The sequence below is a fragment of the Myxine glutinosa genome, chromosome 8 (genome assembly GCF_964187855.1).
Source record: "Myxine glutinosa chromosome 8, kmMyxGlut1.1, whole genome shotgun sequence".
NCBI lineage: Eukaryota > Metazoa > Chordata > Myxini > Myxiniformes > Myxinidae > Myxine > Myxine glutinosa.
In genome coordinates, this window is record NC_136268.1 from 100899204 (window position 1) to 100913062 (window position 13859).

The following is a 13859-nucleotide window of genomic DNA, read 5'->3' on the forward strand; positions in this document are numbered from 1 at the left end:
CATGTTAGTCCATGGGCCAGAGCAGATATCGGTACCACCTGGGGGGACCAAACCAAAGCAGTACTAAAATGTTTATAGGGTTGATATGAGTGTAATAAGATATTATAGCCTTTTGAGATAGGTAGCTTTGTCAATAATTTTTAAAACTCTTTTTTTTTTTGTCATTAGCGCCATTGTGTAATTTGCAAAAAATGAAAGATATGCCAGTGTCAAATTTCTATCTCCACCAATGTGGATTAAAACAATGCAAATAAGGTTATTTCCTTTTGATTAAAAAGCAAAATGCAAAATAAATGTGATTCACACTATTTTTTACATTGTATTGTGTTTACTGCCTGCAATAATTGTATTTATCTTCAGCTGGAAACTTAACATTTTGAATTACAGGTAGATTTAAGCGTTTTTTTTTCACCAATTATACTTATATTATCTTTTCTTTCAAAACTAATATCTTAACCAATATTATCTTTTTGTATGTTGCAGATAGTGTTGTACAGTGATCAGAGTGATGTCGATGGATCAAGGTACCACCCTGCCGAAGAAGCGGCCGTGCACAAACTGTCTTATTCATTGCTCAGACGATGACTCTGATTCCCTGGTGACATTGAGGGACCTGGATTCATGGAAGGCTTTGCTCCGGGCTGCAGAGATCAGACAGCATGCCCCAGTCCTTGACTTGGCAAAAGGACTAAAAGAAGGGGAAGTACCTCAGGTACAGTACCATCGCAAATGCCGCAGCATGTTTACCATGAAGAAGTCTTTGGACTCGATCCTCTCCAAAGGTGCCAGTGCTGAACCCACAGAAGCTGCTTCCAGAAGATCATCATCCAGGACCAGGGATGCACCAAGTAGGCCTACTTCAAGACTGTATGACAAGATCTGCATCGTCTGCCAGAAGCCGAAATACATCAAAGGACAAAAATCAAGGGAACCTCTTATGCGCAGTGTCTTGAGTTACGAGCAGACGACACCATCCGCAAGGCGGCAATAAAGAAATGTGATCTAAGAGTGCTTGCATTGCTGAGCAGAGACCTAGTTGCCGCAGAGGGGAATTACCACAAGACGTGCTACAAAGAGTACACAAGAAGAGTGTCTTCTACCAGCTCTTCAGAAGTACAACAGGAAGAGAGTGAGGCAGCAGATTATGAGGAGACAGAGAGACAAGCCTATGAGGAACTGTTCATGCATGTGAGGACTGAATTCCTCCCAAACCCTGAAATATTGCCTTTAACAGACCTCACAGCCAGGCTTGAGAGATCCATGAACTCCCATGGCATCACCAAGATCAAACCCTCGACAAAGAAGCATGTTCGTCGCAAGCTTGAAAGTGAGCTGGAAGGGTCACTTCACTTTGTCTCAAATGAGAAAGGAAGGGTGCTTCTCTATCCAGACAGCCTGTCAATGGATGACCTTGTCAAGGAAGCCCACAACATGAAGCAAGATCTACGTGAAGCACAGTCTATCAAATCCATGGATGTCCTCACCAAAGCAGCCATACAGCTGAGGAACAGATCAAGAAACAAGATGTCCAACAGTCATGGCCACCTGATACACAGAAAAGTGTCATCCCTGAAGCTGTCACAAAGTTCCTGTATACCCTGCTGACTGGGGATACTGAGTGTGCAAATCCCTCTGAAAGAGTCCAGCATCTTGCTGCTTCTTTTGGCGGTGATCTAGTCTTTGCTGTCACCTGTGGCAAGACTAAGCCACCCAAGCACATACTCCTCCCATTTGCTGTGAAGTCACTGACAGGAAACACAGAACTGATACGAAGTCTGAATCGTCTTGGCCATGCTATTTCCTACTCCCAAGTAGAGGAGATTGACACAGCTCTTTGTGTCCAGAAGCTGGAATGCTCAGCAGAGGACATACCACTGCCAGAAGACATGCATCCTGGTGTGTTTACCACCCTGGCCTGGGATAACATTGACCGTCTTGAAGAGACACTGAGTGGAGAAGGCACCTCTCACAGGGTCAATGGCATTGCTGTCCAACCCAAAGTTGCAGGGCCCATGCCACAGAAGGTCCTGCCTGCAGTCAGCAAATCCAAGAAGAGGAGCATCAGTCCTGCCCCATTGATGCTACCAACCTACAATGTTGGACAGCGAACTGGGCCACCTAAGACTGAGACCCTTGATTCCGACACAAACAAAGAAGTTCAAGATGCAAAGAAGAAGAACCATGTATGGCTCCTGACTCGAATGTCAGATCCTGAGAACCAGACCATAAGCAGCTGGACAGGGTTCAACATCCAGATCCGCAATGATGTGACAGTGATCCAGGACACTGTGAGCTACCTTCCCACAATCAATGCTCCTGCAACTGAGATGTCAACTGTGAATGACGTACTGGAGCAAACACTTGGCATCATGCAGTCCTTACAGCTCAACAAGATCGTCTGTGTGTTTGACCAAGCACTCTTTGCCAAGGCTGCTGAGATAGTGTGGAAACATGACAAATTCAAGAACATCATCATCAGGATGGGCGTCTTCCACACAATCTGCAACCTCCTGTCCATCCTAGGGAAGAGATTTGAAGATGCAGGACTCAGAGATGTGTTTGTTGAATCAGGTGTCATTGCAGAAGCGTCTGTGGCTGGGCTGATGGAAGGTCGCAGGTACAACCGGGCAGTTAGATCACACAAGACTGCATATGAAGCACTGATGAGGCTTGCCTGGAAAGGCCTCCTTCTGTGGATAGAGAACACTCATCCTGAAGACAGCCAACACCTAGAAGAAGCCCTGAAGAGTATTGGAGAGTTCCACAACAATGTTTGCCAAGCATCCTTCCAGGACCTGCTTCAGGATGAATCATGCACACGTATCTTGGAGCTGTTCGAAACCTACCTGAACTCCCTCAGATATGAGAACAGCCTTGCAGCCTTCTGGATGTCTTACCTAGACATGGTTGAGATTATGCTGGGCCTCATCCGAGCATCTCGAGAAGGTAACTGGATGCTTCACCTGGCAGCTATTCGAGAGATGATTCCCTGGTGCTTTGCCTATGACAAGGTGAACTACGCCCGGTTCCTGACCTACAACTATGCCACAATGTCTCGGCTACCCATCGAACATCCTGACATCCATGCCCACTTTATGCAAGGTGGGTTTTCTGTGCAGATCGGCTGCAAGAATCCCTTCGGGCGGATACCTGTGGACCAGACGATCGAAGAGACTGTCAACAAGGACGCCCAGACACCTGGAGGCACAAAAGGGTTCAGCCTGAAACCTGGAGCTGTGGCTAGATACTACTTGACATCTGAGTACCGAAGCACTTATATGAGACAGCTAAGGGACATGGTTCATGTAGGCCAACATGACAACTTCAATCATCCTGACCTACAGATGCCAAGAATCAGAAGAGATGAGGCTGACATCCAGTCCATGGTTCCACTGATGGAAACCAGCTGGTTGAATCCATTCAACCTTGACCATGGAGAGCTTGTCAGTCTGTCAACTGGTGTGGTGGCCCCAGCAGAAGTTGCCAAGGACCTTCTCGACGCCCGCAAGGTAGGAGAGGAGGCACATCAAACATTCAAACAAGAGCGCTTGGAAGCAGCTGCCCCAGCTACAACGTTTTATGACAAGATGTCAAAGAAGAAGCTGAAGACGTTTTCAGACATCAGAAAGAAGTCATGTAGTAAAAGCTCTGCCAAAGAAGTAGTCATCAAAGCTGACAGGAAACTGTTTGGCCAGATGATACTTGTTGCCGAAAGCAGGAAACTACACATGAGTGACGTGCTGGCTCATCCACTGGGGCCCCTGCCATGGGCTCTGGCCAATGGTGATGGGTCTCTCCGCAAGACCAACAAAGCTGCCCTTGCCAGGGAGTTGGAAAAGAATGTTTCTCCAGCAGAAGTCATCCCAGCGCCCTCAGCAACAGTCATTGATGGGATGAGCCTAGTCCATAAACTGAAAGGAAATGAAAAGACCTTCTCACAGCTGGCAGAATCAGCACTGTCTCAAGTCCTCCACGTAGGTGGAAAGAGCCACCGCATTGATGTCGTCTTCGATGTCTACAGAGACACATCCATCAAAAATGCGGAAAGGGTCAACAGGGGAGGAGACACAGCATTGCAGTTCAAGACCATAGCACCTGGGCACAACATTCAACAGTGGAGGAAGTTCATCTCCAGTTCATCTAACAAGACCAGCTTGATCGAGTTCCTTGTGCAGATGTGGAAGGGGCCAGAACACAGGCAGAAGCTTGACAACAAGTTCCTGTATGTGACCTGTGGACATCAATGTTACAAACTGTCGAAAGAGCACTGGGAGGAGGCCACAGAGCTAAAGTCCTCACAGGAAGAAGCTGACACCCGCATCTTACTACATGGTGTTCATGCAGCAGAATCTGGCATCAGGTCCGTTGTGATCAGTGCAGAAGACACAGATGTCCTCGTGCTGTGCCTGGCTGTTGCCAAGTCCATCCCATGTCCCATGTACATGAAGTGCGGAACCAAGGCCAGGACAAGATACCTTGACATCCAGAAGCTGAGCCATGCTCTGGGAGGTGAGGTGTGTGAGGCACTGATTGGTATGCATGGCTACACAGGCTGTGATACAGTCAGCGCATTTGCTGGACGTGGCACGTTGGCTGCCTTCACGCGAATGAAGTCTGACAATACCTATCTGGAGGCCTTTGCTGAACTTGGTCAGTCATGGGAGGTATCTGGGGAGCTGTTCAGTAAACTCCAAAAGGTCACCTGCCATCTCTACATGCCTTCTGCACAGACTGCCACAGTCAACAAGCTTCGCTACCAACTGTTCTGTGCGAGACGTGGTGAAGTGGAGTCTAGCCAGCTGCCTCTCTGTGAGGACTGTCTCTTCCTGCATGCCCTCCGTGCGAACTATCAAGCGGCCATCTGGAGGAGATGTTTGCAGAGTCACCCATTCATCCCTGACCCCAAGGACTGTGGTTGGACTACAGATGAAGAGGGCAAGCTTGCTGTGCAGTGGATGCGTGGATCACCTGCACCAGAAGCTGTGCTCCAGTTGCTGTCCTGCAAATGTGTGCGCTCATGCAAACTACCGGACTGTACCTGCCTGGCATATAGCTTGAAGTGCACAGACATGTGCAAACTACAAACCTGCACCAACCAAGCCAGAGAAAAAGAGCTGGAAGTAGAGTTGTCAGACTCGGACACTGATGATGACACTGATTAACTTGGCAGTGTACAGTCATGTATGAGAGTGTGTATCACGGTAACAGAAATTTCAATTTTGACTTGGGTTATTAAGTGATGACATGATAAGTGGCATATTGGTTTTATTTTATTATTTAGGCTTTTCTAAACAGAATAAGGGTGTGAATCCATGTAAATATAAAAAGTTCTTTGAAATGACATTGCCAGAAGTAACAACATTGAGTGTATGAACACATTTATTTCAATTTACCTTCAAGTGTGTGAAACATCCCAGTTCATAAAAAGACACATTTTAAGATTGTTTTCTACTGAAAAAAAACTCAAAATGTACTTTTGACTCTTTCCTAACTATCTTTATAAAGTTGTTATTCTTAGAGTAAAGTACAAGGAAAAACGTGTGTTTCATCTTTTTTGCGCAGGGTATGTTTACATATGAGGTGATAACCACCATTAAGCTACTCATCTACAAAGGCTATCATACCAAAATGTAAACTAGGGACATCTAGCAAGCTGAAAATAGCAATTTGGTTTGGTCCCTCTGGGTGGTACCAATATGTGAAAATTGGGGTCTGGGCTCGAGGACTATGTTTGATGAAGGAAGGGGTTAACAAGGGAGGCAGACTTTTTTTCTTTTTTTTTGCAACATCAAAGAGCATACTATCCACAATGTGATCACCTGCAGTTGTGCTGTCTGTTTTTCACTCAATAGATTACATCGAGATGTCGTGCAGAGTGCCTGATCGACCACGTGGCCTCGCATCCCAAAGGTTTCGATACGCTGATGGGTTCGCTGCAACGTGACGGCACTCAGCCGCATGTGCAGCAGCGCCTCCGCAATGAGTACCAACGCTGTTACAATGCTCACGTTGCGAGCAAGCAAGGTACGGCATAGTGATCAATTGCCCGAAATTGCATGGGTGAAACTCTTCCGTATGTGATTGGAAATCTGTATTTTTAACGGCATTTGGAGGTTTCTGTGTTTTCGTCAGGAAACCATGCCACGTGATCGGGGAATTGGGCGTGCTATTCCTATTTGCGGATTCCTTTCTTAACCCATTTCATCCGCATGGGGTGCACGGCCAACACTTGTATTCCTACACATCATTACTGTGATTATGTAAATTGTTCCCACAGTAGTTTTGTACATGGTATTTTTTCAGAAGTTAGCTGGGTGTGGGAGTTTGCAAGTGTGGTTACTGTGATCAGATGTCAACCAGGCAGGGGAATGTCGGTAAATACGGTCTGGCCACAGAAATGGTGCCCATTGTAAGATTTTTCCCGCCGTCATCCCCTACTGTGAAGTTCATGGAAAATACTGAGGTATCGTCTTCACATTGCATGAAGTAAAGACGTGATTCTGCTGCACAAAAGTACAAGACCTGAATTTGTTGGTCATGGTGAAGTTTGTGACCACGTCGGTATGATGTCAATAAATCTTAACAAAAAACTTTGAAACAGGATGAATTTCAAGAAACTTTGACCACAGTTCAAGAAACTTTTGACAAACTTTTGACTTTGACTATATAAAATAAGGCAATTATCTGTATCGTTTATTATAATTATAATCACCTTATTTGTATAAGGTGTGTACTTCTGGAAATCGTACAAAAAAATGTTGGCCAATCTCCACCAGGGTCAAGCCACTGATTTAAAAAAAAAAAAAAAATTCTAACCCCCCCCCCCCTTCCCTCCCTCAACTATTTAACCACTGAACCCTGCTGGAGGGAGCTGGTATTGACACATTCTTTCATTCCCAAAGGGAACGGGTATTACGAGTTAAACAAGAGCGAGAATTGCTTTGCAATGTATGTCCCCTACCGATGTGATATTTTCTAAGTCCAAAAAGGGCATAACTCTCAAAAATTGAAACGCCCTAAAAACTCGAATTTGTTCTGTAACTTATCAAAATAGAAAAACAGAACCTCTGTCCACCTTTGGTGGCAGAGGTAGTTAATATTGTACACCGCTCCTTTCCTATGCCATCTCCAGGTGCTTTTCATGACGTCATTGCCGGGCACCGAAGGGGGCCCGGCAATGACGCACGCTGAAAGGGAGTGCTCAGTTTTCACTCCGGTTTCTTGTTTGTTATGTTCGGGCGATATCTCAGCCATCATTTGAGCTAGGAAGCTGACATTTTGGCACAATAGTGAGCAAGTCCTTTGACAAAAACGCTATTTTTTGTTTTTTGATTAATCACTTAATTGATTAGTTATTTAATTATTAGCGATTAATTAAGTACTTATTTATTTCCTTTCTCATCTGGGCATTATCTCAAGCACCTTTTGAGTTAGGAAGCTGATATTTGGACATGCCAATGACCACATGATTTGGCTGTAAAGGCTATTTTTGATTTATTGATTAATCAATTAATCGATTAATTATTTAATTATCCGATTAGCGACTTGATAATTTTTTTTGAAGTTACAGATTCGGATGAAACGGTGGTGGTTTAGCTATTCTATTAGCCAAATTATTTTATTATTTATTATTATTATTTATTTATTTTCATTATTAATCATTTATTTCTTTTCTTTCTCATCTGGGCAATATCTCAGGCACCTTTTGAGCTAGGAAGCTAATATTTGGACACAGCAGTGACCAAGTGATGTGGCTATAAAGGATATTTTTGATTTCTTGATTAATCAATTAATTATTTATTAATTAATCAATTTTCAAAAAGTTACAGTTTCGGATGAAGCACTAGTGGTTTAGTTATGCTATTAGCCAATTGATTAAGAAAAAATTTTATGATTAATATTTATTGATTTTAATTATGCAATTAATCAATCAATTATTGTGCACTTCTCCCTCCCAATACAGTCTCTATGAGCTGCACGGCAGTATCGCCTGGTGCCGAAGGCGCGCCGGCAATGCCGCGCTGGAGGATATTTTTTTATTTGGCATGGGGCGGTGTACTTTGAATGTATCTGTACTTGTTTTAACTAACTTTTTACTATGACTCTCAGGACAAGGCTGGAATATTTTGATCTGGAGTTTTTTTCTTCAAATGCATTTTTGAGAAACAGCTGATCTGAATGTAACTGAATCATTGCCATCACTTTTTTAAAGTTGTATTACACTAATTTGTATAAGATGTATTCCTAGCTTTTATTTATTTAATAAATTTTAAACTGCATGCTCAGTTACTAAATCATTTCATGTGGTGAGATTAATTATTGTTTTGATTCGTCCTGTTTGCTTGTGTAAATAATGAGTGCCTGTCGGTTTGTTGCAGCTGGAGGGAAAGCTGTGAGTGAATTCATCCACTGGCCTGTGGTCACACACCCTGAAGGAGAATGTAGTATTCAACCAAAGCTAGACACTGGCTGCAACAACTACCGACACAGCATCAGCATGCCAGATGGGCAACGAAGCCGCAGTGAGTCGATCAAACTGAGCAAGAGTTGGAGTCCACTGCAGCTGTCAAAGGCCAACTGGTCTGCATCAGACAAACACCCCACTCCGGGAATGTCTGACGGCAGCACCTCGCCCACCAGGCGGATCGACAGCAATGCCATAGCCCCACAGTCCATGTGGGGGCAGGCAACTGAAAACGAGGACGGTTCCGCACCGCAGAGCTTGCACAGTCAGGTCGAAGTGGAGAAACAGCCGTTGGGCGGAATAACGGCTCGTGTTTGGCCGCTCGGTTTGGGACCTAACCGCCTGCCACGGCCTGGCGAGCTTGGCGGTCCGGCACTGCCGCCCGAGCTGCTCTTGAAAATGGGTGCGACCCCCTACCGTAAATGAACAATTTGAAGTGGCGAGCCTCAACGTCTCCCCTTTGGCATTTTATTTTCCTCCAGATTTTATAACTATTCATCAGATATAATATAGAACTGAGATTCACCTGATTGCTTTAATAAAACTGGTATTTCTAGTCTCTTGGTTGATTGAAAATAGACTGTGTTGTAATAAACAGGTTTGACTAATAATGTAACGCAAGAAACATGAGTTAGATACCTCAAAATGATATTTTTTGTTGTACGCCGTGCGTTTGGTGCTCGGAGGAATGAATTATGAAATGAATTATGTGTCCGAGGTGGTTGGACAAATGAGATGTATTATCAAGTATCATGATCATGATGGGTTTTCAGATTTTAAAGAGATGGAGGTAATAAGAGTTCAGACAGGTTTTTATATTTATTGTTTAGATTATTGGTTTAATCGCAGGGAGTATTTTGTAAGACTCGTCGATACCCACTTCCTTTCAGGAGCGAGAGGATTTATTTTCAGAATTGGCATAGTTTCCCACCTGCAATATCGTCAAGGTACACCCAGAACAAATGCAAAATTTGGTGGAGGTCAGCCAAGCTGTTTTCAATTCCATAAGGAACATTGCCTTATTTTATACAGAAGGAATGGATTTTCTCCCCTTGTTTTCGTCACCCTGTGAAACCGACAAAGTGAGGTGCTTCGTTCAGTTTGTATGTACACCAGGTGATGTAGAGCCATAGTTTATAAATAGGTATGTAGTAGCAGAGCAAGAGTGATGTTTACCTTTAATCTCTTGAGTCTAAACCTCTGCCCTTTCCTTTCCTCTCTTTAATATGGGGCGAAGGTGACTGAGCATAACACCAGAATATTCTTGTTTGGTCAGATGTTTATCCACATGGATTTTGTTACTTTGGCAGACAGTGAGGTCAAATGAAATTTTTTCAAGTCAAAGGTGAATCATTTGGTGTTTTTTTCTATCAGGGCAAATTCATTCTGTACAATTGTTGTGGTTTCAGAATTGTAATTTTTGTTTTTTGTAATATTTAGTGCAAATGCCTCAACCCTAAACTTGCTGCAGACCTTGCCTTTTGTTTCAGTAATGGATGCACTATTTCACATACAACAACAACAACAGGCATTTTAAGGCCATTTTCCCTGCAAGAGCAGGGGTTAGCCTTGCGGTCCCCATGACAATCTTCTCCATTTTGCCCTATTTTCTGCATCTCTCCTTGTTAACCCCCTTGCCCGCATTTCTTCTTCCACCATCTTTCGCCAAGTCTTTCTCGGTCTTCCCCGTCCTCTACTTCCTTCTACATTCAATTCCCATCACTCTTCTCACCCAGTCACTTTCATCCTTCCTCAACACATGACCAAACCATCTCAACCTGTTTCTCTTCACAGCATCCATCACAGGCTCGATTCCCATCATCTTTCGCAATTCATCATTTGTCTTCCTCTCTCTCTCTCAACGACACTCCGCACATCCACCGAACCATTCGCATTTCCACCCTTTCCAGCCTTCGTTGCTGCTCTACATTCATTACCCATGTCTCGCTCCCATAAATCATAACACTTCTCACACATGCAGCATACACCTTTCCCTTCAGCTTCAACGACACTCCCCTCCTCGTCAGCACGCCACTCAGTTCCCGAAACTTCTTCCATGCACATCTCACTCTTGCAACCGTTGCCGAGTCTGATCCACCTTCTCCATTCAGCATGTCTCCAAGGTAACAAAATGTTTTCACACCTTCCAGCTTCACGCCGTCTCCAAGATCCAACTCAACATTTCCTCCATGTGCAGCTCCCTCTGCACACCTTACATTTGAATGTAGCTGCCCCACTGGTTAACGACCCTCTCAGACCACTACATTTTTGATGAACCCACTCAGCGCACATTGTACATTGAATGGAGTTCACTCCGACACCCTTCCTACACACAGCACACGGCCACTTCCCAGTTCTTTCCACCTCACCACATTCTTTACCACTTGCCATCACCTTTGTCTCTGCGATATTCACCTTCAGACCTTTGTCTCCATACATTCCTTCCACTTGTTCATCTTCTCCTTCAGTCCATCCATACTTTCCCCATACATTTGATTGACAACATTTGACATGTGGTTAAAAATCTTCAATCCAAACAATACTACTTGAATGGCCCCGATTATTGCCACCTTGTGGGATTGGCTGGAGAACGTCTTGGCCCATGTCTTTCAAAAACTTGATGGTCAGATTTGGTATAAGTGATAGGAATGTAAAATCCTTAACACCCACAAACAACCAGTGCTAGTTAGTCGTCCTATAACCCTGTGCAACATGCTTCCATTGAATGACTTAGACATTTAAATTCTCCATTAAATGCAATTTAAATTCTCTAATGGTGGCGTGGTGCTCCATTTGAAACTGTTTGTTCGATATATGTAGTTTTTTATGCCGAGGATCCGTAATAAAAGATTGTATTGGGTGTCCAAGCCAGCGACCAATTGCAAATGAACACAATAGTGAGGATACCTACTGTTTTATCCTCTGACCTAATGTTGTGTGTAGTATCTACCAGTTTAGCCCATAACCACACAACATATCAGACACCCTGCCAGGACTAAAAACGCCTGGCAAAGGGCGGATGAGCTCACATAGGGAGCCAATGGCATCCAGTAAGGAGATGGTGTCTCTGAAAAACCACCCATCCGGTTTGGACCGGTTCAAGTCATACCAAAGACATTAAAATGGTATGGGCTGCTTCCTTGCTTGAAGAGGATAGAACATGGACAATCCACATCAGTTGGGATCCATGGAGAGGAAGAAATTCCTCCCGAGAAAATACGGTGAGAAAAGCAGCGTCATTGTTGTGAGGTAGCTGGTACCAGGAGTACCCGGGAAGTGACGTTAGTGCCGGCCCTTCCTCCAAGCTCAGTGACTGCGTTAAGTATTTGTCTCGTGCGTGTGTATGTGCCAGCTCCATTACGAGCCTTAGCCCATGTTTAAAAAAATTAAGAAGACAAAAAGACATGACTAATGTATGTGTAAACCAGATTAACTCATAACTATAGTACATATACAGTACTGCTTTATCCCATAACACATAATGTACAGCGCATTCAGAAAGTATTCAGACCCCTTCACTTTTTTCACATTTTGTTATGTTGCAGCCTTATGCTGAAATCGTTTAAATTCCCTTTTTCCCTCATCAATCGACACTCAATACCCCATAATGACAAAGAGAAAACAGGATTTAAGAAAGTTTTGCAAATTTATTAAAAATAAAAAACTGAAATATTACATTTACATAAGTATTCATACCCTTTGCTATGACATTTGAAATTTAGCTCAGGTGCCTCCCATTTCTCTTGATCATCTTTGAGATGTTTCTACACCTTGATTGGAGTCCACCTGTGGTAAATTCAATTGATTGGACATGATTTGGAAAGGCACACACCTGTCCATATAAGGTCTCACAGTTGACAATGCATATCAGAGCAAAAGCCAAGCCATGAGGTCGAAGGAACTGCCTGCAGTGCTCAGAGACAGGATTGTGTCGAGGCACAGATCTGGGGAAGCCTACAAAAAAATCTGCTGCATTGAAGGTTCCCAAGAGCACAGTGGCCTCCATAATTCTTAAATGGAAGAAGGGTTGAACATTTGACACCGACACTGGGTTGAACATTGTGCTCCAAAATGCCTTGGTAATCTCCTGATTTCATGATTCCATGCACACATTCAAGGCACCCCGTGCCAGAGGCAGCACAGCAACCCCAAAACATCACTGAACCTCCTCCATGTTTGACTGGAGGGAAGGTGTTCTTTTGTTTGAAGGCTTCATTTTGTTTTCTGCAGAGATTTTTTTTTTGTTTTTTTGTATACAAGATCGAGGCTCGTGAAAGAGCTAACATTAATCACACAAAAAGTCAAACCGACACATAAAATACAAAAAATAAGGGAGCGGTAGATAAGATGGGGAGAGAGGGGGAAGGACACAAGCACAACATTTGAGAGCAGGGACATCGGGAGAAATGTGGGAGGGGGAGGGCTTGGGGGGAGGTGGGAGAGGTATAAAACATATGAACACTGCAAGGACTTCCAGGAAAGAAGTTGGAATTTCCAAAAAAAAAGAAAAAGTATCTGGGGTGAATTAGTGGGGGCAGAAAAGATCAAGGTTTTGGATGGGGGAAGATAAGAGATGGTGGTGAACAGCTGGTTTTTTTTTGGTTTTATTTGTATACTGAATCGAGGCTCGTGAAAGAGCTAACATTTACTTCACAAACAAATCAACCAGACAAAGAAAATATATAAAAAGAGGGAGCGGAAGACAAGATGGGGAGAGAAGGGGAAGCGCACACAAACACAACATTTGAGAGCAGGGAGAAGTGTGGGAGGGAGAGGGCTTGGGGGGAGGAGGTGTGGGAAGGGGGGGGGGGGAGAGGTATAAAACACAAGGGGACCGAAATTAGCGGGGGTAGAAAAGATCAAGGTTTTGGATGGGGGAGGATAAGAGATGGTGGTGAACAGCTGTTTTAAAGACCTGGAGGGTGGAGTGGGATTGAAGAGAGTGAGGGAGTTTGTTCCAGAGGCGGGAGAAAAGAGGAGTGAAGGTGAGCAGAAAGTCTTGATTTTGGCAGTTTAACCATAAGAGGGTTGCAGGCAGATCTTGTGCGACCTGTAGGAATATTTGGAGGACAGAGCCCAGAGAGAGCTGGGGGGGCAAGGCCAGAGAGGAGTCGGTAGAAGACAGAAAGACCACCAACCTGCCTGCGGTGAGTGAGTGAAAGGCCCTTGGAGTTAGCTTCATCGCGGGAGATTCCAATGATTCTGAACGCTTTGGTTTCAACAGCGTGAAGACGAGCTAGGTGTGCGGCAGGAGCACCAGACCAGAGGGGAGAGCAGTATTCCATAGAGCTGCGGATGAAAGCCTTGTAAGTGGTGAGGAGCCTCAGGTGTACCAAGGAAGGACTTCGCACGACGGAGGATGCCGAGTCGGTGACTGGCTTTGGAGGCCAGATTT

The 13859-nt window shown here is 44.3% G+C and overlaps 1 protein-coding gene across 1 annotated transcript in view; it reads left to right on the top strand.

Annotated features, from left to right (window-relative positions):
• BCL10 (BCL10 immune signaling adaptor) overlaps positions 1–11331 on the top strand; it is a 40519-nt gene extending 29188 nt beyond the window's left edge. Inside the window, exons 3-4 of the mRNA XM_068124969.2 lie at positions 5853–6024; positions 8379–11331. Of these exons, the coding sequence (XP_067981070.2) occupies positions 5853–6024; positions 8379–8890 (684 nt within the window). The 3' untranslated portion in view covers positions 8891–11331. The remainder of the gene's footprint in view (positions 1–5852; positions 6025–8378) is intronic.
• Positions 11332–13859: the final 2528 nt, after the last annotated feature.